The sequence below is a fragment of the Sarcophilus harrisii genome, chromosome 4 (genome assembly GCF_902635505.1).
Source record: "Sarcophilus harrisii chromosome 4, mSarHar1.11, whole genome shotgun sequence".
Lineage (NCBI taxonomy): Eukaryota > Metazoa > Chordata > Mammalia > Dasyuromorphia > Dasyuridae > Sarcophilus > Sarcophilus harrisii.
In genome coordinates, this window is record NC_045429.1 from 411,187,455 (window position 1) to 411,210,897 (window position 23,443).

Consider the following 23,443-nt stretch of genomic DNA (forward strand, 5'->3'; position numbering starts at 1 on the left):
CTGTTCATATCCTTTGACCATTTATCAATTGGAGAATGGCTTGATTTCTTATAAATTTGAGTCAATTCTCTATATATTTTGTAAATGAGGCCTTTATCAGAACCTTTGACTATAAAAATGTTTTCCCAATTTATTGTTTCCCTTCTAATCTTGCCTGCATTAGGTTTGTTTATACAAAAACTTTTCAATTTGATATAATCAAAATTTTCAATTTTATACTCAATAGTGATCTCTAGTTCTTCTTTGGTCATAAATTCCTTCCTCTTCCACAGGTCTGAGAGGTAAACTATCCTATGCTCTTCCAATTTATTTATAATCTCATTCTTTATGCCTAGGTCATGAACCCATTTTGACCTTATCTTGGTGTATGGTGTTAAGTGTGGGTCAATGAAGCACCATATTGTTAACAAATAATTGATCTTTCTAGTTAGTAAATAGATTTTTAGTTAATAAGAGTTTATAAAATGACATCCCAGAGTTCCAATCAGTTGCTAAATCGTGTTAGTAGCCAGTGGGTTATTGCTTATTGCTTATTGAATCACTCTAACATCTTCACACCTTCAAATACTTATAATTCCCTCTGCCACTATTTTAATTCATATTACCTCTTACATGGACAATTGTAATAACCCCCTAATAATAATACCCTCTTCAATTTATCTTTCACACTAATCCCAACCTTACTGATGCACTGGTCTGACATCACCCCACTGTTCAAAAATCTTCAATAGTTCTCTATGGCTTACAAAGTAAATTTCCAAAATTCCAATTCAGCATTCAAGATCATTCATAATCTGGTCCCAACCTACATTTCCAATCTTATTTTATACTACTTTCTCTTTTAATCTGTGCTCTGGCTGGAGGGAACTATTTGGTATCTTCTGAACATAACCCATATTCTCCTGCCTCAACTCCTAGGAATACTGTTCCCTATATCTGGAATATTTCCTGTCTCCCCCTATTTACCTCCATCTTTAACATACAATACTCAGCTACGATGTTACCCTCCTCCCACCTCCCCCCATTTCCCAACCAAGACAGTCCTCAATTCAACTCTATTCCACTTTCAATCCCAACTTGGAATGGATTCTTCCTCATCTGGTCTACACACTTTATACTTTTCATATTTGATTTCTATATTCTTTCTATATTCTAATGTGTATGTTCCCTATCTGTGTACATGTCTTATCTCCCCACTTAGCCTATTAGATCACTGAGAGCACTGATCTTGTTGAATTTATCTTTATTTTCTTTCTTTAGTGTAAGTGTATTTTTTATAGCAGATCCTTAATAAATGTTTATTGAATAAGTGAAAGAATGAATTAAATGTCATCATACAAAATTAGTTCTTTTCAGTTTCAATTTCAGTGAGTGTCATGAAGGTTAATGTTTCCAAAATTCTGCTAATAAAATCTCTTTCCAGTCATGGAAATTTACCAGTCTTACTCAGGTAAGAAGCAATTTGGTCCGTGGCTTGGAGGGGAGGGACCTTCACTGCTTGCCAACAGTGAGACCATGGTCAGATAACTTTATTCTTCATCTCTAAAATAGATAATGAACTCCTTGAGGGCAGGGACCGACTTTTTGTCTCTTTTGTAGTCCCAGTGCTTAGCATCGTGCCTGGTACAGAGGAAGTGCTCTATACATGTTTAGTGAATACCTGATTGAAATCGGCGTTAATATTTACATCATATATTTGCTTGGTAAAGTTGAATGCATTATATCAATGTATACTGGTGCTTATTAGGGTGGGTCTTAGAAACGAGAAGAAATTTTTTATCTGGGTCTTAACAATACTTCCAAAGATGAAGCAGGAGCAAAGAAATCCAGGTACCGGAGAGTCGGTGGAAGAGAGAAATGACTTGAAACCCAGAAATCTGGCCCCTCCGGGACAGAGCACTTAGAGCCTGATGAAGATACTGGGCGAGGAGAGAGAGAGAGGATGGGTGCTAAGGTGGGGATAGAGCTTCCTGGGAAGCTCGGGCGTGGAAATTTGGCCGACGGAGCAGCAGAGCGGACCACTGGCTGGCTCATAGTTCCCTTTAAGGAGCCGGGCAAGCTGAGAGGCCGAGCGAGCTAGCGAGAGGGAGGGGATCCAGGGGGTGGGCCTGAGACCAGAGGGAGGGGACGGGGAGCGGGCACGCCACGTGACTCCAATGCCAAGTTTCCCTGCAAGTTTGACAGAAGTTTGAATCGGGCTCGAGAGCTTTTTGCAGGCGGCGGAGCTGTGGCAGCCGGAGGGCTCGCTCGAGCGGCAGCAGCAGCGCCCCCAGTACCCCAACAGGGCAAGCCTGGATCCCGGCCCGCCGACGCGTGGTCACGGTCCAAGACTGCCTGCAAGCTGCCCCGCGGGCCGCCAGCCTCCAGGTCAGCCCCAGCCCCAGCCCCAGCCCCCTGTCCAGGAGGCAGCTGAGCAGCGCGACCAGCCACCGCTCCGGCAGCATGTCCACGACAGAGAGCTCCGGCCGGTCTGCGGACAAGGATCCCCGGCAGCAGGTACAACTCGGCACCAACAGACTCTGCCCCTCTCTCTGTGTCCCTCCTTTGATCCTGCCTCAGTCTCTCTGTGCCCCTTGGCTCTGTCCCCTGCCTCTGTCCCGCTCTCTGTGCCCCCTGCCTTTCTGCTCCAGACTGCCTATGCCTCTGCTTGTGGCAAGCCCTCCGCGTGTCTTTCTAGTTACCCTGGTCCCTCTCCGCTTGCCGTCTGCTTTCCCTTTTTCTTTGCTGTCATCGCCCCTCTGGCTATCTTGGCTTCTTTTCCCTTAGTCCCCTCCCTGTTCCCAGTGTTCTGCCCCCCCCCAAAAAAAAAAAACCCGGCGCCCTCCGCAAGGCCCTGATGGAGCCCCCCGCCCCGGGTCCTTGTCTCCTCAGGTGGACCGGCTCCTCTCAGGGCTGCGATGGAGTCGTCTGGAGGAGCCTCTGGGCTTCATCAAAGTTCTCCAGTGGGTGAGTGAGTCCTCTGCGTGTCTATTTCGGGAGCATGGACTGTGACGCTGTCCCGAAGTAATGCAGTCCATACTGGGGGTGAGCCATGATGGCCCGGGATTGGGGATGGGGGGGGGCTGTCATTGGTGGGGGGATTGTGGAGGGCAGTGGGTGGTGACAGGTGTGGAGGAGGGGAAATGAGGGCAGGGAGAGAGTGGGCTAAGGGGCTGCTTCCTAAGGCCCGGGTTGCAGGACTGCAAAGGAGTGAGGCAGGCGGAGTCCGGGAGTCGGCCCTTCTATGTGCAAGGATCCCCGGCCCAGCCCGCTCACATTTCACTCGGGCGAGAGGACCGGGGTGTAACCTTTCCAGAGCTCTGATCGGGCACATACCGAGCCTCAGCCCAGAGCCCCTGGAGGGGGTGGGAAAGAGGGAGGGCCAAGGAGCAGCCAACTCTGGCCGGAGGGCGCTGAGGGCAAAGGCGAAAAGGGGTGTTACGGTGGGGAACGCTCTCACCACGCTCCAGGACCGATGGGTCTGGGGCAGAGTCTCTAGAGGGGATCATCTTTTGGGTGTGATCGAAGGGAAAGAAAGATTCTGTCCAGTCCCTCTGGAAAGAAAGTTGTGGAATGAATGGAGAAGTGCAAGGAAGGAATGTATTTGCCTGAAAAGAGCTCTATAAGTTTTAAAACCAAAAACAGCGGGCAAAATGAGCTCCTGTACCGGGGAGCTAATTTAGAAGGGGCAGCTGTTAGAGTGGAAAGAGTTCCGACTTAGGGGTGCTTTAGTCCGGAATCTGCTACTAGCTCACAGTGTGAATTGGAGCAAAATCATGTATAAGCTCCAGCCTCAGTCTTACCAGTTATAAAAGGAATGGGTATTGAAATGGGATGATCCCTAAGGTGTCTTTCTGTCCCAACATTCTAGGATTCTAAGTATTTAGTTCTGCCATTGAATAATCCTAAATTACTTTCTGGTTTTGAGGGGCAATTTCTACATCTGAAACTAGAGGTCGTGCTGGAGGAGATTTAGAGTAAATTCTTCCAGCCCCTTCCTTTCACTTATATCATGTCATAGTTTCTGACCTCCAGAGAGCTTTTGTTCTCTTCCTTAGTAAGGCCTTCCAGAATTTCATTCAACTCTTTCAAATCATAAGGACTTTGAGGACCACTTAATGATTTCTAACAGAAGGAATTTGTTAGATAATCCACCCCCCCAGTCATATAAATTAAAAATTAGTTACAATTTAAAATTTTAGGATTCCAGTAAAAATAAGTACCCAACATCAACTCAGACAGTGATATAAGTTAAAAATTAATTAAAAATTTTAAATTTTAGGGTTCCAGTATAAATAAGTACCCAACATCAATTCAGACAGGAAGTGAGCTAACTGGGGAAGAAAAAAGGTCAGGGGGTTTAAAGTTCTTAGAGCTCATGGGAGGTAAATGCTCCAGCACAGACAACATGAAGCCAGTGATGGAATTCAGAGGACAGGCAGTATGGGTCAGGAGGGGTTATCCTCAGATATCTAAGTTTCTGAAGGGAGCCATGGTTACACCTCTCACCTTTCTTCATAACAACCTCTTTGCTCTTCCCAGAGTTCCCACCCCTGAATCAGGATACATTACAACGACTTTTCCTGGTTTTTGCTGTATAAGGAGTTATTTAACTTATGACTTAAGGGACCAGGCAGATCCAGTTCAACCTCTTGGATTTGGTCTTGTCACCCTGATACAATCCAGGGGCTCATTTATCTATACTTTCACTGAAGAAGTTCATATGAGAATGATATTAATGTTGTCTTTAAGGGACAGAGGAAAGCCATTTTGAATGACCCAGAGGTTTAGTACAACCTAAAATCTAAGTGTAGAGTATTATCACTACATCATAGAAACAAAGCTAAGGGATATTTGAGATGAATTGTCAAAGAAGGGAGAGAAACACTGAGATTATTAGACCATAGAATTATCTCCCTTAGGGAGATTCTGAAAAAGCTTTATCTATTCTTCTCCCCTGCTGCCTTCTCCCCCCCCCCACAAGTGTTAGAGGCACTGAATGAAGTCCTATCCCCCCAAAGGCAGAGCAGATGCTCTGAGAGTTAAGAACTATCTGACTTTTATATTTCTTGACCTCTGAGATAGGGTTATACAAAACACAATCCCCTTCCCTCCCATTCAGGCAAATCTGGAATCCTAGTGTTTCAGCTCTGAATTCAGACTCCTTTCCCAGAGTGGCTTTCATAATTTGACATGTTGGCATTTTTTACTGCTGGCTGTTAGAGTTCAGGGGGGCTTGAGTATCACCAGTCCTGAGCCTTTCTTTTTTGATGAGTTACCACAAAAACATGCAGGAACCAGTCGTGCTGGTGTGGGGCGAAAGAAATTTTAGTGTGAAGGAAGACCACAGATTGTCATTTCAGTTTTGGAACCATTTCCTTTTTGAAAGAATCAAATGCTCATTATTGGTGGGGGTGGAGAGAGAGAAAAGAAAACAAACTGAATAGTTATTGAAATGATGATAGAAAACTTTTTTCCTCCACTAAAAAATCCAACGTTCTGTTGGCCAAGAGAAAGCCTGAAAAGGAGTGAATGTCTCTAGACCAGGGCTCCTAGCTTAAAGGTAGGGTAGGAAATGATCAAAAAGTGAGAAAGAGAAGTTTTTTTTTTCCTTTTCTTAGGAGGGTTCCTCAGAGAACTGCTCTGTACCTCTTTAAAACTCTCAGAGCTAACACTCTTGCCCTTCCCCCAGCTGACTCGGCATCCAATTGTCAGGCACTGCCCAGGATCATCTTGATGTGGGTTGAATCTGTGCTGCTCTGGGAAAGAACACAGGTGTCAAATGGTCTGCCAACGTTGGTTTCTTCACAAAGTGAAATGATTCCAATAGATTTCTGATGTCACTCCTCCATACTCACTCAATGTTATAACAAATGTAATGATATTGTGTCATTCATATATGATCCACACATGATAACCCAGTTGATGAGTTGCATCTTTGTTGTTTTGTCCAACTCTTTGTGCCCCATGTGGGGTTTTCTTTGGCAAAGATACTGTCATGGTTTGTCATTTTCTTCTCCAGCTCATTTTACAGATGAGAAAACTGAGGCAGATGGTGAAGTGCTCGAAGTCACATAGCTAGTAAATGTCTGAGGTTGGATGGGAAGAAAAGTCTGACTTTAGATTTAGAGAAACATCAACAGGGCACCTAGTCACAGATCATAATTTACAGCAGGCCAGTAGCTCACTGTGGGGCCCTGCTCTGTCTTCACAATCAAAATATGTTACTTTAAAGAATCAAGGTGTTTAAGTGGGTTCCTAGCCGCAGAAAGCCCTGAGCTCAAAAAGAGCCTCTGCTACTGAAAAGCTGTGTGATCTTGATCAAACCACTTAACTTCTCTTTGCCTCAATTTCCTCAACAATAAAATGAAGATAACAATAATAGCCCAGAGCCATTGTGAGTATAAAATGAGATAATATTTGTAAAGCATTTGGCAAACCTTAAAACATGACATAATTGCCAGCTAATATAATTAAATCAATTAAAAGTATATAGACTAGAAAATGTCCTAGGGCAGTTTCTGTAAGTGGAAAGTCCCTGTAGACTTTCACATCTACCACGACTTGGAGGGAAATGTATTGGACTTCTCTGCCTGGAAGTCCCATATGTGTCTCAAAGTCAACACTTTCAGAGTTAAATTTATTCTCTTTCTTCCAAATCCATATCTCCTCCTACCTTCCCAATTTCTGTTGAAGAAAAAAGAGAATCATCTTTCCAGTTATCCAGTTTTGAAACCTAGTAGTAGTCGTCCTCCACTCCAGACTCTCCCTCATCCCCACAGCCAATCAGCTGCCAAGTTGGTTAATCCCATCTCCTCAGCATCTCTCTCATCTTCCCCTTTTCTTTATTTATATCACAACTGCTCTAGGCCAGGCCCTCATTGCTCTTCCCTAGACTATTGCAGTAGTTTCCTAATTAATCTCCAATCCATGCTCCTCAGGTGCTAAATGGATATTCCTAAAGTACAACTCTGACTATACCATTCCTCTTCTCAAGAAGCCTCCTTGGTTCCTTAATCCCTTTGAAAGAAAATACAGACAACCCCTTGGGCATTCAAGATCTTTCCCAGTTTGGCTTTAGCTGATTTTTCTAAGCCAGTTACACGTTATTCCCCCCTCATTTATCCTACATTCCAGCCAAAATGGCTTACTTTCAATTCCCCAGGTATGATATTCCATACCACTTCACAGCCTGTGAATGTTCTCTCATGCCTAAAATGTTCTCTCATCTCTCCTCCACTTGAAATCCCTAATTCTCTTCCAGGCTCAGCATCAATTTCAATTCTTTCCAGAAGCCCTTCCTAACCCCTCCAGTTATTAATGTGCTCCTCCTCCCTTCCCACTGATCAGTTAGTATTTGTTGTATTGGAATATATATTTTGTACTTATTTCTATATGAAAATCCAACAGAATGTCAGCTCCTTGTGAGTAGAGACTGTATCTCTTTTGAATTTAGATACAAAGCTCCCAGCACAATGCCTGGCATATAACACCTAACAGATGCCTGCTGATTGATTTATGTTGGAAAAGGTCATCTCCCCACCATATTTCACTGAAATGTCTTCTACAATGGGTCTCCTTTTTGCCCCCATCCTGTCCATGTCACCTAGCACCTAGACATCATTATCACAAATAGCATTCTTACTGCTTCATCTTGAACAAATGAACAAAATCAAAATGTCAGGATAAAAAAATGGATCAGAACTGTTGTGAAGGGGGAGTTTAAGAAGAGGTTACTTAACTTCCTGGTGTCTCTGATTAAAAGCAAGTGATTCAGTTCCTCAGGATTAATAATACCTCCATGCAATGGAAATATATTTGAGCATGAATGGGACCTTTCAGCCTCAAGCCTGAAGACCAATCTTTTCAAATGGAATGGGAAGGGAGGAATAGTAGGGGAGAAAGGAAATAAGCATTTATTAAATACTTACTATGTCCCAGCAGGGTGCCAAGCACATGCACAATAATATTTCATTTGATCCTCACCTCAACCATGTATGTATTGTGATCCTCATTTTACAGTTGAGGAAATTGTAATAAAAGTTAAGTTAATCATACAGCTAAGTCTCTTAGGCTGATCTGCACTCAGCTTTTCCTGACTCCAGGCCCACCCAGTTCTATATCTAAAGAATACTAGCTCTCCTGCTCCAATTACCATATTTTCTCTCTGCAACAGATTTATAGGGAGAAGAAGCTGAAGGTTTGTTTACCACAAGCACCCTAGATCCATGAGTCTAGCTTGGAAGTTCCCCTGGGATGGGAGGGCAGCACAAACCATAAAGCTAGGAAATGCTACCTCCTCTTGGGGCTCCCTGACTGACCTCCCCTTCCTGGAATCCCTGACTAGGAGCAGATCTCCTCCTTTCAAGCTAGTTTTTTAAATCTTGTTAATGCATCATTCCCTGGTCACTGGCGGTTTCCATTCTGTTCTCCAGTGCCTTAGAGTCCAACATTGAGGGGACAGTGAGAGAAAGGACTTGACACTAGATCCTCCCCAAGGCCCACAATCTTCTCTAAGTAACCATGCTGGAGCATGTGGCTGCAGTATAGGATACTTAGGTTTACTTTTTTTTCCCCTACTTTTTTTTTTAATTTAATAGCCTTTTATTTACAGGATATATGCATGGGTAACTTTACAGTATTAACAATTGCCAAACCTCTTGTTCCAATTTTTCACCTCTTACCCCCCCCACCCCCTCCCCCAGATGACAGGATGACCAGTAGATGTTAAATACATTAAAATATAAATTAGATACACAATAAGTATACATGACCAAAACGTTATTTTGCTGTACAAAAAGAATCAGACTCTGAAATATTGTACAATTAGCTTGTGAAGGAAATCAAAAATGCAGGTGGGCATAAATATAGGGATTAGGAATTCAATGTAATGGTTTTTAGTCATCACCCAGAGTTCTTTCTCTGGGCATAGTTGGTTCAGTTCATTACTGCTCCATTGGAAATGATTTGGTTGATCTCGTTGCTGAGGATGGCCTGGTCCATCAGAACTGGTCATCATATAGTATTGTTGTTGAATAGGTTTACTTTTTTAAAAAAATTGGTTAATAGCAAGTTTCAATGAGATTCAACTGTGGATTACAGCTGGGTGGAACAGTGGATAGAGAACACTGGTTCTGAAGTCAGGAAATCATAAGTTCAAATATAGCCTCAGACACAGCTGGATGACTCTGGGCAATTTATTTAATCTCTGTTTGTCTTGGTTTCTCATCTGAAAAGTGGGGATAAAATTAGAAACTACTACCCAGGGTTTTTTTTGAAACTCAAATGAAAATATTTGTAAACAACTTAGCACAGTGCCTAAAACATAGTAAACACTATGTAAATATTATCCATTATTGATATTATTTTAAAATGATATTTTATTTTTTCCCAATTACATGCAAAGATCATTTTTAACATTCACTTTACAAAACTTTCTGTTTCACATCCTTCTTGAGACAGTAAGCAATTTTATATAGGTTATATATGTGTAATCATAGTAATACTATTATTCGTTTTCAAAAAACCAGAATAGAATATAGTTAGCATCATATTTACTCTGTGCATACTTTAATCTGATTTAGAAGACATTTTAGAATGTGTAGGATCTCATTATTATTTTTATTATTATTATCATTGTAATTATCATCGCAAATATCAGTTATTATCTACCACCATGAATATCCTGAGTACTGATTAAGAGAGAATTTAAGTTAGTAGATTGCAAGATATAAGAATATTTAGTGCAACAATCTGGCTATATTCAATTCCTCAAACCTTTAGGTAACTAATTACTGTGCACTATAGAACAAAAATCCCTTATAGGACATAGATGTGTCCAGTTCCAAAAACCATGAACTACGATAAGGAAAATACAAAGAAGGGTCAGAAAGTCATAAAGATGAAGAAAGGGCTAAATCTTTCCAGGAAAGGCTAACCATCAGAGTTGTTGAACTTCAGAAGGAGGAAGCTTATTATGGGCTAACACAAGAAATGATGGAGACTCTTGGAGTTAGAAGGGTCTTGAGAGATCATTCGGTCCAAGCTCCTCACTTTTTAGATGAAGTAACTAGAGTCTAGAGAAGGTGCAGTGCCTTTTGGGACACAATATAGGAAGCATGGCTACACAGGAGGGCTTCTTAGCATTTTTGTATGTGTTTGGTAAATAATGTGTTCTTTGAACAACATTTTTTTTAAAGCATCCAAAATGACATACATTGATTTACAAAGAAAGCCAATCATATTGAAATAAAGATGCATTTTTTTCCATCCAAGTTCATAGAGTCCTTGAAATCTGTTCATGGATGCTATGGTCTGCGGATCTCTGATTAAGAAGCCCTCCTGTGGAGAATGGTGAGCACCTGGTCTCATCAGGAGGGAATGAGGTCGAGTTTATACTTTTACGAATTGACAGTAGATATTTAGGGGTTCAGATGTGGGAACGTGGATATTTGTCCCTGGAGGCTTAGATGTTACCGGAGGCAGTGAGAAGTCAAATGATTTGTGCAATGTCACAAAGTGAGCCTGAGTCAGAGGCAGGGTATAAACCCAGGTATCTCTTAACACTTTTCCACTTCCTTTATCATCAGGCTGCCTTCAAATAAAATGGAACGATTTTTAGGCAGTGAAGATCGGTAATTACTGGAGGGAGTAATGGATGGAGGTTGTGCGTTCTCTGATAGAAAATGTGTAAAAAAAGAAAAGAAAAGAAAAAATGAGACAAATCCCTATATGGTCCTAACTGGCTTATCAAGACTGATCCCTTCAAACTTTTAGATGTAATTGGGTGTAATGGGACAGAATACCACCAGAGGGCAGCGTGGAGCCTTTCCCTGATGGAAGTGAAGAGAGAAGCCTTTAGAATGGTCAATTGTGGAATGTCGGAACTGCTCATTTTGGCAGGTCCAAACAGATGAGATTTCCCAAATCCAAGAGGCACATTCGGGAATTGAACCCGGGGTTTTTGGCTCCCAATCCAGGTTTTTCCTCCCATTAGGTCACTGTTCTCCAGTCTGTATTCTATAAAATCAAAAAAAGGTGACCTTGGGGGAAAGAATCAGTCTTAATGATCTTTTAACTTGTAAATTGTTAACTATGAATAGATACAAATATAAAAATGCTTACTGTATTCACTGCTATGCAACAGTTTTTTGCTTCAAAATAGGTTGAATTATCTCTATTTTATTCTAAAATTTCCCATATGATAGGATATTTCCGATATGAGCCATAGCCTAGGCCAGGGGTCCTCAAACTTTTTAAATAGGGGGCCAGTTCACTGTCCCTCAGACTCTTGGAGAGCCGGACTATAGTAAAAACAAAAACTTTGTTTTGTGGGCCTTTAAATAAAGAAACTTCATAGCCCTGGGTGTGAGGGGGATAAACGTCCTCAGCTGCTGCATCTGGCCGTAATTTGAGGACCCCTGCCCTAGACTTTATAAGTTCCATTGCTATATTTCAAACACTGAAGAACTCTGAACAAATGAGTTTAGGAACTCTATAATTCCATCATTAAACTTGTGTTTTGGGTACCTTAAGGATTTTGGGCAACTGGGGTTACAATGGATAGAGTGCTGGGCCTTGGAGTCAGGAAGACTGATCTTCATGAGTTCAAATCTGTCTTCAGATACCTAGCTATGTGACTCTGGGCAAGTCACTTAATCCTGTTTGTTTTAATTTCTTCATTTATAAAATGAGATGGAGAAGGAAACGGCAAACCACTCCAGTATCTTTGCCAAGAAAACCCCAAATGGGGCCAGGAAGAGTAAGACAGGATTGAAAAACAAAACTGACAATGGCCAGGGATTCAGATAATTTTTTTTTAGCCCACCAGGTGGTTACAATTTATAACACCTGGGCACAGAAGAACCAGTAGGAAGGTACAGATCATGAATAACAAACACTAAAAAGATATGTAGGCTGATAAAAAAAAAATTCTCATATACAAGCCAAGTGAGGGCTTTAAGAGGAAAATTGATAATAACTAATCAGCACCGACTGGGTTCTTCTAACTAAACTCTAGTTACTCAAGTACCCTTCTCCCTAGCTGGAAGTTTGGAAGTGTTAGAAAGAGGAAGCCCCTTGAGAACTTGCATCCCATTGCACCTCCCTACTACAATAGTCCAAAAAAAGAAGAGGAAAAGAGTTGGGGAAACTAAGTAAATTAAAGGGGAAAAGATAATTCAAGTTATTCTGTTGTTTCACTAGGATTTTACTATAGGAAATGATAGGCTGTAGAGAAACAGATGAGATGGGGGAGTTCTGAAATGCAATGGAGAAAAAGCAGAGGTTGAGAAACCAAGAGGAAGGCGTTTCCCTATTCTGTGAGCCAAGTTACTTTGCCACAGCAAGGCCAACGTTTTCCCTGGAAGGACATCTGTCAGAGTAGAAAAGGAAGCTGTAAATACAGGGAGCAAGGGGTCACACTTCCAGTGTTTGACTGGCCTTCACTCCTGTCTTACTGGCAGTTTCTTTCTCCACTCCCTTCTGCTTTCTTCTCCCCTCACCCTGCCATTCTGCCTTTGCCCAATGGATGTTCCAAGAAATAAATAGGAAACGTTCTTATTTTTTTAGTTGCTCCAGCAGAAAAGTCACCTCTTGCTGAGAGTCACCTCTTACTTGATTTGGAAATACAATTCTAAAAGTTCATCTGGTTCTCTTGGGTCTTTAACCTTCTACCCAAAGTTAGAGGATTGTGGGTACTACTGTGACTTGGAGAAGTTCTGTGGCTGAACCAACATCTTGAGAAAGATGTCAGCGATTCTCCCAAAGAATAGAGAATACCTTTGGATTGTCCTGGGTCTTCTTGTTTGGAAAGGAGAGAATTTTCCTTGAGAAACCCTCTCCCAAACCCAACTTCATTCTAATCTTATTTATATGGAAGGTTTGTTTATTTGCAAAATTTGTCAAGGACCTACCATCAGCTCAGGACCTTGAGAAACTTCCATTCTAAGAGATGACTTCCCCTTCTCTCCTCCCCATCCACACTCACACACATGGCCTGGTGTCTGACCTTCAACTCTTTGACACTCTAGGGAGTCATAGAGCTGCAAGAACTGGAAGGGACCTAGTTCATTCCCCTTGTTTTATGGAGAAGAAAACAGGCCTCTGCAAGTCAAATGACTTGCCCAAATTCATATAAAGAATAGATGGCAGAAAGGATTGGATCTTGGTTCCTCTGGCTCCAAGTGCAGAACTCTTTCCTCAGTATTCCATCTGGAAAGCAGGAAGGCTTTGGGATCAGGTGGGTGCAGTTCTGCTGTCTCTTCAATAGGCCTTTCTTCCCCACTTTGCCCCCTTTCCAGCTCTTTGCTATTTTCGCCTTCGGGTGTTGCGGATCCTACAGCGGGGAGACAGGGGCAACAGTGCAATGCAACAACGAAGCCAAGGAAGTGAGCTCCATCCTTGTTTTGTTCGGCTATCCCTTCAGGTAAGCAGGTGCCCATTGCCACCAGAGCGGTTCCCCTCTCCCAGGTGCTGTCAGCCACTTTGTGGTGGACAGATGTGGAAAGAGGTAAGCAACATGAGATTAAGAGGACCTTGGTGATGATCATTTTAGGCAAGGATTATTTTTGTGTGTGTCCCGGCCTCCCTCTGGGGGAGCCTATGGAAGTCTTCTCAGAACCATATCTTTAAATGCACAAAATACAACACATAGGATTACTAAGGAAACAAATTCTATTAAACACAGTAAACAACAATATTGTAAAAGTCAAATCCACAGACTATTTGAAATCAATCCCAGAGTGAATTTGGCTTTGGATTGTAACTGAGTTGTAGACCTCTTGCCAGCTTGAAAGGGATTTCTAACCATTTACAGCTTCATAGTTTTCTTACTTGACAGATAGAGACACTACATCTGTGATGGGTAAACTCAGAATGGAAAAGATGAGATCCAATACCAAGGTGCTGACCCCAGCTCCTTCCTAAAGGCTATGAAAGGTTTGCTAGGGGAAAAAAAAGATGACTAGACTCGCTAGTATTTTCTCTTGGATAATTTTGATAAGGCAGTTGGGCGATGAAATGGACAGAGAGGATTTGGAATCAGGAAAATGTGGGTTCAAACCTTGCCACTTGCCAGCAGTGGGACCCAGTGGCAAATGACATGACCTCTCTATCTGCCTCAGTTTCCTTATAAAATAAAGGAGTTGGCCTCTAACATATAGGATCGATATGAATATGAGCTGACAATAGACTGGGCATCTGTCCTCTGAGAACCAGTTTAGGTCATCACCACAGGGTTGACCACCTGATGATATATATTTGACTATAGCAATTCACAAAAATCTGTGACTTGGTCATAGAAGAGTTACAGTCTGCACTGGAGAAGGATATGTTCACATCCATGCAATCAAATATTCCCAAGTGTTGAAGTATATGAACATACTACATATGCTGTGATCTGTGCACACATGTTTTTCATGATGTTTGTAAAGCACTTTGCAGACCTTAAAATGCCAGCTATTATTATTCAGATCACCGATTTAGAACTAGAAAAACTAGTAGAAGAGAGCTTGCTCTACATTTGACCCCTTCGGAGGGTGGGACCTGGTCAGATCACTCTTTCTCAATGCTTTGGGAAATTTTTCTAAGACTCTCAAGTGATAGAAAAGGGACTGGCCTGCATCGTCAGGTTTCTTCATTCAGGATTTAATTCTTGATAATAGATCCAGTTTCTATCACTGGGTATATATTTATATGTATACATACACACATCCATAGGACTATACACACAAAAAGGAAGGAAGCAGGGAAAGAAGGAAGGAAGGAAGCTAGAAAGGAAGGAAGGAAGGAAGGAAGGAAGGAAGGAAGGAAGGAAGGAAGGAAGGAAGGAAGAAAGAAAGGAAAGAAGGAAAGAAGGAAGGAAGGGAGGGAGGGAGGGAGGGAGAAAGGGAAGAAGGGAGGGAGGGAGGAAGGGAAGAAGGGAGGGAAGGAGAGAGGGAGGAAGGAAGGAAGAAAGAAAGGAAGGAAGAAGGAAGGAAGGAAGGGAGGAAGGAAGGTAGGTAGGTAGATCAATAGGCAAATAAGCAGAAAGATAGACATATAGGTAAGCAGACAAAACATAGAGAGCTAGTTAGAGAGCAGATCCCTAGATAGGTGAGAAGATAGGTATAGATAGATGGGGAGATAAATGGATTGAAACAGGAATGGAAAGACGAAAAGATGGGTGACATACTTAAAACAGGACCTTAGGCAATAAAGACAGTGGAGTGGAAACAATGCTGAGGGTGTACAATGATAGTCTCTCTGTTTGAATCCCAGCCCTGCTACTTAATACCCAGGCCCCTTCATTCTTCTGAACTCTTGTTTCCTCATGTCTAAAATGAGAAGGAAGGACTAGAGGATTTCTGATTCTTAGTCTATGATCCTAAAAATTAGCATCAAGTGTTATTGGGCATAATTGCCATTTGGAATCAAGTAGGGGGAGAGAGAGAGGCAACTAAGCCAGAGGATAATAAGATAATAGTTCTAGGAAAGGACTATGAAGGCCATTTAGCTCAATATCTTTCATTTTACAGATGACCCCAGATAACCTGGGAAGGTTAAATAATTTTCTCAAGATTGCACAGATAGTTAGCATCAGAGACAGAATAAAGGCCCTTTGGGATCAAATATGGAGAGAAGCAGCAAGACATAGAGGGTAGAGGGCCAGCCTTGGAGGCAGGAAGATCTGAGTTCAAGTCTAGCCTCTGACCCAACCTGGTATGTGACCATGATTAGGCAATTCACTTAACCTAGTGGTACTGAGGCCATAAACTACAAGTTAATTGCTGATCTAAATCTGTTGAGTGAGTTTCAACATTTCCATATCAATGAAGTCATCATGAACTGCTAACAAAAAAAAAAAAAAAAAATGAATGGACCAATGGATGTAAGAATGTACATATTTATGAACAAGCAAATGAATATACAAATAAAAGAAGGAAAAACATAGGGGGAATTGCTTAAATTTTTCCAAACCTCCACCTCGGTCCCCACTTACTACTGGGGATTGAAGAATTTTGTAGGTAACTAGATCACTACCATACAGCATGTTGCTTCTTGGAAGGGAGGTAGAGAAGCGTTGGTCTCTATATCAGGGAGGTAAGGGGGAGGTGTGGAGAAAGAAAATAGAAAGGTTCCATAAGACAGGCTTCAAACCCTTCTAGAATTCCCCTATATTTGATTCTCCAAAAGGGAATTTCCCTTGGACCCAACTAAACATTCTAGACAATTCCTTTTTTTTCTACTCCAGGCTGTGCTAATTCTATTTTTAAATTGGCTACGGATTGCTACTTTCTTTGAGTCTCAGTTTTCCTAACGACACAATGGGGAGAATCAAACTGATGGGCTTTCTAACTGGGCTGCCAGAAATAGCTATTGACAGTAGGAAATGTTTTTGCCAACCTAAAGAACCTTAGCAACAGTTAATGAGATGAGCATCCTATCCTCTGGCTATCATGATGAGGGCCAGGGAGCAGCATAGAGCAGTGAGTAGGGGTCATGGGCATGGGGAGGGGAGTTTCACTTTCTAAGGTTTTGGAAGCTGGACATTGGGGATGAGAAGGTTCTGGTTGAGGTTCTGCCCTTCCTAGTGACCCGCTACCCCTGGTGGAGAGATTTTGTCATGGTTCCGCCCTACCACAAGGTTTTCGGAGAATCAGCTCCCACCCAAGTGCCCATGCTTTTGGTTCTCTAAGTCCCAGGCACCAGGCTGGCATCTGTGCCCAGCAGCCCCGTGATGGCTCAGGACTTTCTCTCCTTCCACTGGGCAGGTTGACCCGGGTCCAGTATGAAATGCCCCTCTGTGACGAAGAGTCTGGCTCCAAGACCATGAGCCTCATGGGAGACTTCTCAGCCCCTGCCGAGTTCTTTGTGACCCTGGGGATCTTCTCCTTCTTCTACGCCATGGCTGCTCTGATTCTTTACCTCCGGTTCCACAACCTGTACACTAAGAACAAGCGTTTTCCTCTGGTGGTAAGTGAATGGGGTTGGAGGCACAGGGGAGAAGGGCCAAGGAAATGGCCAGAGTGATGCAGAAAAGTGACGTGCTGGGCTCCCCTGAAGCCTGGGACCTTGAGTTGGGTCATCTGGCACCATATTAGCCGCCTTACAGTAGTAAGTGGGGACCGAGTCCTCTGTCTATTCGTCAGCCATCTCCTCTTTTTTCTCCCCGCACTGGCTAGAACCATCCCAGAGAGGGGTGTCTCTGGGCTGTCGTGCTCCCTGTCCCCCTCAGCTGTGGCAGAGCACTCCAAAACTGCTGGGAGCAAAGGAGAGCCCAGAAAGGGGGGGGGTAACCTAGGCAACCTCAGGGTGGCAGATAGCTCCTCATAGGGAGAGGCAGGACAGGGCTTTGGGCTGGAGCTGTCTCAGGGGCCCTCCTGGCAGAACGGGCTGATAAGCCTTGGGATTCTGGGGAACAGCCGGGGGCTGGAGTCCTCCGGGAAGAAGCTCCCTTTGGTGCAGACAGATGGCGTGCCCAGAAGACTCAGGTCTTCCTCCCGGAGTCAGAAGCCACAGCCTGTCTGCTTTTGTACCCCTCCCCCTTATCCCGCAGCGGTCTGGCTGAGTCATGGAGAGGGTGGGAGAGGAGTGTCAGTGGGATTCCCCCTGAGCAGTCTTCTCTGTCCCCCTCCCCCTTTAGGACTTCTGTGTCACGGTCTCCTTCACCTTCTTCTGGTTGGTGGCAGCGGCAGCATGGGGCAAGGGCCTGACGGACGTGAAGGGAGCCACCCGGCCTTCCAGTCTGATTGCCGCCATGTCCGTGTGCCACGACGGGGAGGTTGTCTGCAGCGCTGGGGCCACCCCCTCCATGGGGCTTGCCAACATCTCTGTGGTAAGAGTCCCGGTGCCGGGGGAGGGCACTCTATCCACAGCGACCCCAGGCTTGTCTGATCCATGAATGCACTTGGCCAGGTCCCATGGAGCGCTCCCCCCAAAGACTGGCTCCTGCTTCGACCCCGGCCCACCTCTTCTCTCTTCTCCTAAGTCAATGCCATCTTTCCCTAGTATTTCGGAAGGTTAGAATAACTAATCTGCTGCTGGCTGGATTTGCCATGGGCTCTCTGGGAGCACTGCCTTTCCTGGCACCGGGCACAGAACCCCGTAGAGAAGGCCATGTCCAGGGGACAGAGGATGGGGATGGGCTATAGCTTTAACCTCATTTCCTCCCTTCTCTCTGCCTCCAAACAGAGTTTCTGCTTGCCACCTCCCACTCCTCTGGGTTTATAGGTGTGTATGTATATGTATGAATCAGAAGGAGAATCTAATCAAGCAGAGCTGGGAACAGGGGAAGGAGCCAGGAGAATGGCTGGAAGGGCCGGATTCCTCAGGAGAGGAGGCTAAGAGGATGGCTATGTGGGGTCTGGCAGGGGCCGCTCTGCCACCTGGGAAATAGCCCTCCTATCCCCAGCCTGGATTGGGGGCTGCACAAAGGGTGCCAGAACCCTTTAAGCCTGGGTCTGGTCTGGGGCCTGAGCCGGGCCTGGGCCCTGGCTGAGAGGCTGGGAGAAAGTCACCGAGGGGAGGGAACTGCCCTGAATGCACAGGCCACCAATTCTACGGCTGAATAGAAATGGTGACAGACATTGGCCATGCAAAGCTCCTTCAAGTCCAGCACAAAGGCTTCTCTGACTCTGGGCCAATTAACCCCCTCTTTGTTATTCTCTATCACCCAGGGAGCCCGATCTTCCGGAGAGCGAGTTACTCACTGGACATATGTTGACTATAGATCTGGATACACACTGTTGTATCTGTATGAAGCCTTTCAGACCGCTAGGGTACCATGAGCACAATGGCCACTGCTCCTCTGCCCTTGGATCCCTTGCCTCGGCCACAATCCCTTGCTTTCTGCCTCTGCCTTTTCCCCACTTTGTGTGCTTCCGTCCTGTGCTCCTGGGCACTGCCACATGCGCCCCCACGGGCTGCCCGCTTTGGAGTCTCTCCCATCACCTCGGCCACAGCCTCTGCCCATCCCCGGGCACCTGAGCCACTGCACCAGTGTGGGCACATGTACCCCTGCCCATCACGCCCGGAGGCACACACTGGGTTTGGGCCGGGCCCAGAGCTGTGGGTCCCTCTACTTACTCACTCTCCCTGCTGTCATTGCAGCTCTTTGGCTTCATCAACTTCTTCCTGTGGGCCGGGAACTGTTGGTTTGTATTCAAGGAGACCCCGTGGCACGGCCAAGGCCAGGCCCAGGACCAGGGTGCCAGCCAGGAGAGTGCAGCTGAGCAGGGCGCGGTGGAGAAGCAGTAATTAGCCTTCTGCCCTCTCCTGCCCACCTCCCAACGGACAGCACCTCCTCCCCCGGCTTCTTCGGCTTCCTTCCAGGACTTCCCTACTCTTATACCTCTCCCCTCCTTGCTGATTCTTCTGGGCTGGGTGCTTGGGGACAAAGGATGGGCTGGTCCCCCAACTCTCTCCTGGGGGCAGTCGTCCCTCTGAGCTCTCCATCTCTCCCCCTCTGTTCACAGGCAGGGTCCCAGCCTGGGCAAGAACTCAGCTCTGTATTTTCTGCCTGGCCTGGGGGTCCTCCTCATCTCCTCGCTGAATCTGAGGACCAGGGTCCTGCTGAACAGGGGCAGGTGGGAGGACAGAGAGGGGCACACAGCAACACTAAGGCCTGTTCCCCTTAGCATCTTCTGGGAATGGCCCAGCCCAGCTCCAATAATGAAGGTTTGGGGGAAGGAGAAAGGTACAGGAGAGGTGCTGGATGGTGGATTCTCCCTCAGATGCAAGGGCCCGGCAGTGATTTGTCTGCCTTTTATCAGCTGTGGAGGGCCAGATTCTCTGTGTCCCCTATATCAAACAAGGTTCCCATTATTTCCATCCACCTCTCAGGTCTCTTGTTTCCCCAGGGGCCAATCGGTCCATACTGTCACCCAGGCAGGTCCCTACCTTCTACCCTTCCCCTGGGCCTATCTATTTGTGCAGATCACGAGAGGCAAAGGCCGTGGAAGGAGAGCTGGCTATTTCCTCCCTGCCTAGACAGATAGGAACACGGGGTCCTGAACACACAGAGTTCTGGCAGGAACAACTCTGTATGTTGGGAGGTGGGGGAGGTGTAGAAGAGGGGGAAGAAGGCTGGCCTAGAAAATGGACTCTTCTTTAGTCATCCCTGCTGAGGCCTGCATTCTGTGTGGCAGAGGAATTGTACCTTGGGCCTCCTCCTAAGGAGCTCCAGTTCTGGAGACCCCTGCTTCTGAGGGAACCCCTTCCCTGGGACGGATGTTCTCCCTAAACTCAGATGCCCTGTGCTAACTCTTCATTCAGGCCAAATTCACAAAGTGCCTACTGTGTGAAATGTCATTGTCCCTGTCCTCAGGAAGTTTCCAATCTGTGAAGGATGGGATAAAACCCAATTTGAGATAAAGACAATGTGATAGAGGAAAAGAAAGATTCAGACCACAGTGACTTGACAGAACACTCCCAGACCCTCACCTCATCAAGCTCCCTTCCCAGTGCCTTGACTTCCAGATTCAGACATTTACTTGTGTCCTATCAATGGGGACTGATTGACCCACAAAGATTATTCAGGCACTGACTAGGTACAGGCACTGTCACCAGAAGGCTCCCAGAGCTGCCTCAAAATCTGAACTCCCCCATCCCCTCTTCATCCACTATCAGTGGGCTCCTTGCCTTGTATCCATAGCTCTGCCTAATCCTTTCTTCCATTCCTGTGATGAGGCCAGGTGAGAGGGGCTTTCCGATGGGCCCACGGGACATGCCCAGGAATATATTCTAGGTTTCTCACACAGTGGGCTGGCCTGTTTCTCCCTTTCTGAGGCTTATCTTAAGACTTCCTCCCTCTCCTGTTTCACATTTTTGCCCTCTCCAGCTTCCCCTCCTCCCTCAGGCCCTATCCCCTTCCCCAATCCAGAACAGGCCGATGTTATTGGTGCTTCATCACTTTGGGACCTTATGTTCAGCCATGACCCAGTTACACACATGCCTCTGGTTCTCCTCTTCCTGACATTTCTAGTAACCCCTTTTGTCTCCCCAAGGCTCTGTGTAAATGGCTCGTAACCAGAACTTACTGGTTCTCTGAGAGTCCCAGGCCGGGGTCTGCAGGATGATGACTTCTCCCGTTTTCCTCTTTTCTCCCACTCCCAACCAAGAAACCTCTGGATTGATTTTACTCTGTTATTTGCCCAAGAGCCTAGAAGTCAGGACTCCTGGGTTCTAACCCAGATGTTGTGATCCCCCAGGTTGATCCTTTTCTCTCGAAATGACCCCACCTAAGAAAGTACAATAGAGCCCTTTGTGTGGGGGAAGAATTTGGGGCTCTGAGAATTGTTCTTTTCTTGACTTGGGAAGAGGCTTGGAGAAGGGAGATAACAGAGACGAAGAGGGGTTTGTCCCCAGGCTCAATCCTGGCCCAAGCTGTCCCCACATACATTTAGGACACCTGTGGATGGCTCTGACTTCAGCCCCAGAGCCTCTGACAAGGAATAGCAATGTAATCTTCTTTCACTTTTCTTCAAGCTAGCCCTAGTGGGGGGCTCTGTAAGCAGCGTCTACTGTGATTTTGTTTGGATTCTGTGTTATGTATTTATTTATTTGAAATGTGAGAGATAAAAATGTTCCAATGAGCTGGCTGCATTCAGCACCTGACCCTTTACCAGGGAAGTGGGGTGTGCCAAGAACCCCCCACCCATTTCTCTTTACTGCATGGAGGCCAGCTTTCTCCTGGCCCCTCACTCAGGTCCCACTGATGGGAGTCACAACACCCGTGGACTCTGCCAGGCATCTAGTGATCTTGGAGAAAGTCCTTCACTTCCCCGGGAAGCCTTAGTTTTACTGTCATCTCTAAAATAAGAGGGTTAGACTAGATAATCTCCAAAGACTCTTCCCCCTAAGTCTATTATCTCAGGAGCTCCCTGGGGTCACTTCAGTGGCTGATTTGATCTTAGCTAGAATAGCCTAATTTGGTCTCTTTGTGTGGCTGCCTTGTTCTCTCCCTGGGGTCATCCCAAGGGAATGATCTCCTCCATTTTTTTATTACCTCCAGGAGGGGGACAGGACCTCACCGTCCTGGGCTCACCCCTCAGGACTCTTGTCCTTGGGAACGAAGGGTCCCTGCTTTGCATAGCAGCGGGTGAGGAAGCCACAGGCAGCGGTTGGGGGCCAGTTCTCGGGTTGCTGCTGCAAGAGGTCAAACAAGCCGGAGAGCTGGTCAGCTGGGCCTTTTGCCCAGGGACCCTGCCCGGGTACCCGCCTCGGCCCTTTCCTGGGACACGAAGCCCCTGCCCCTCTACTTCAAGGGAGTGATGTTGCATGTTGTTTTCGGTGCTTGTTACTACAGCTTTGAATAAACAGTTTGCCATGGAAGGGGCTGCGGCTGAGGACCTCCTCGGCCTTGATGTGTGTGTGCCCTTGTTAACACCGGCCGCTCCCCCTCCGGGCCGCCCCGGGGCGGTTCTTCCGCTGGGTACCGCTGCCCTGGCCTTTGGCGCTCCCCAGGAGGCCCTCCAAGCAGGAGCGGCTCCCCGCGAAGGCGGCCCGGCTCTTCCCGGGGACGGCGGAGCTGGGCCAGAGCCGGGGGCCACTCCGCCGCTGAGAGGGCTTGGCTGGGCTCGGGACCGGACCCGCAGGCCTGGGGAAAGCCGCGGTTGGGGTTTCTGACGACTCTGACTTCGTGCCGCCCTTCCCCCCGCGCCTGTGCTTCACCCTTATTGACCTAGAGATGGATCCTTGCTCAAGGTGGGAAGGGGAGAAGAGACTTTCTGGGGCAAAGCCGGAGACCGCCGTTCATGCGCTCCGGCCGGCCTCCGTCTCGCGGAAGGGCCAGGGGAGGAAACCCATCTCCCGTTTCCGATGGGGAGAGGGGCCAGCATTTCACCCCCTTAATGAGCTGGGGGGTGCAGCGGGGAGCGACTTTTCCTCTGCCGAGAAGAAAGAGCCAGTGATTAAGGTCCTTCGCAGGCCTGAGCAAGGGGATGACAGCTCCGATGAGAAATCTCCCCACGCCGAGGCTCCAGCAGCAGCCCTTCCAGGGGAGAAAATATTCATTAGAAAAAGGAGCCAAAATGATGGATGGAGTCGGGGCCCAGCTGGGGTTTGGGAAGAGGCTGGGATGCGGGGTATTGATCGCAGCCCCTCGGAGGAGGCGCGGGGGGTGGGGTGGGGTGGGGAGCAGCGATCTCAGCAGAGATGCCGCAAACACCAGCTGCCTCAGGGCCACGCCAGGCTCCGGGGCTGGCTGGGGCTCGGAGGTAGCCTTCTGTCATCTTGACAGGTGATCCGGGCCAGCTCCCCCAATCCGGGCATCCCCTCCCATCCCCTCTGCCCGGCTCCGGGGAAGGGGTGTGGCTTCCAGCAGCCCCACGGAGGCTGCCACCAGCGGATGTGATCCTCCCGCCCCCCAGCCCTACCCCGCCCCCTTCGGCGTCCTTCAGCCCATCCTCCCCGCAGCCTCCCCCTGCCCTCTCGGCTGACCCCACCCACCCATCCCGCCGCCCGCCGGGAGGGAGCCTCCGACACG

The 23,443-nt window shown here is 46.4% G+C and overlaps 1 protein-coding gene across 3 annotated transcripts; it reads left to right on the forward strand.

Annotated features, from left to right (window-relative positions):
• The first annotated feature begins 2,147 nt into the window (after positions 1 to 2,147).
• SYPL2 (synaptophysin like 2) lies at positions 2,148 to 22,290 on the forward strand. 3 transcript variants are annotated; one of them, XM_023503431.2, is made up of 7 exons: positions 2,148 to 2,496; positions 2,872 to 2,946; positions 13,281 to 13,405; positions 16,731 to 16,932; positions 17,603 to 17,794; positions 18,636 to 18,737; positions 19,069 to 22,290. In XM_023503431.2, the coding sequence occupies exons 1-7, from the start codon at positions 2,443 to 2,445 to the stop codon at positions 19,213 to 19,215; spliced, it is 897 nt and encodes a 298-aa protein (XP_023359199.1). In that variant the 5' UTR covers positions 2,148 to 2,442; the 3' UTR covers positions 19,216 to 22,290. The 3 variants fall into 3 exon arrangements, with proteins under 3 accessions (XP_023359199.1, XP_031823081.1, XP_003769769.1); XM_031967221.1 differs by having other exon boundaries at positions 18,636 to 18,712; XM_003769721.3 differs by lacking the exon at positions 18,636 to 18,737.
• The last annotated feature ends 1,153 nt before the right edge of the window (positions 22,291 to 23,443 follow it).

Excerpts from the sequence above, each read along its gene's own strand:
- SYPL2 (XM_023503431.2), top strand. The coding sequence starts at position 2,443 with ATGTCCACGACAGAGAGCTCCGGCCGGTCTGCGGACAAGGATCCCCGG. Across the intron at positions 2,497-2,871 it reads ACAAGGATCCCCGGCAGCAG|GTGGACCGGCTCCTCTCAGG; the intron begins GTACAACTCGGC and ends TTGTCTCCTCAG. Across the intron at positions 18,738-19,068 it reads AAGCCTTTCAGACCGCTAGG|CTCTTTGGCTTCATCAACTT; the intron begins GTACCATGAGCA and ends CTGTCATTGCAG.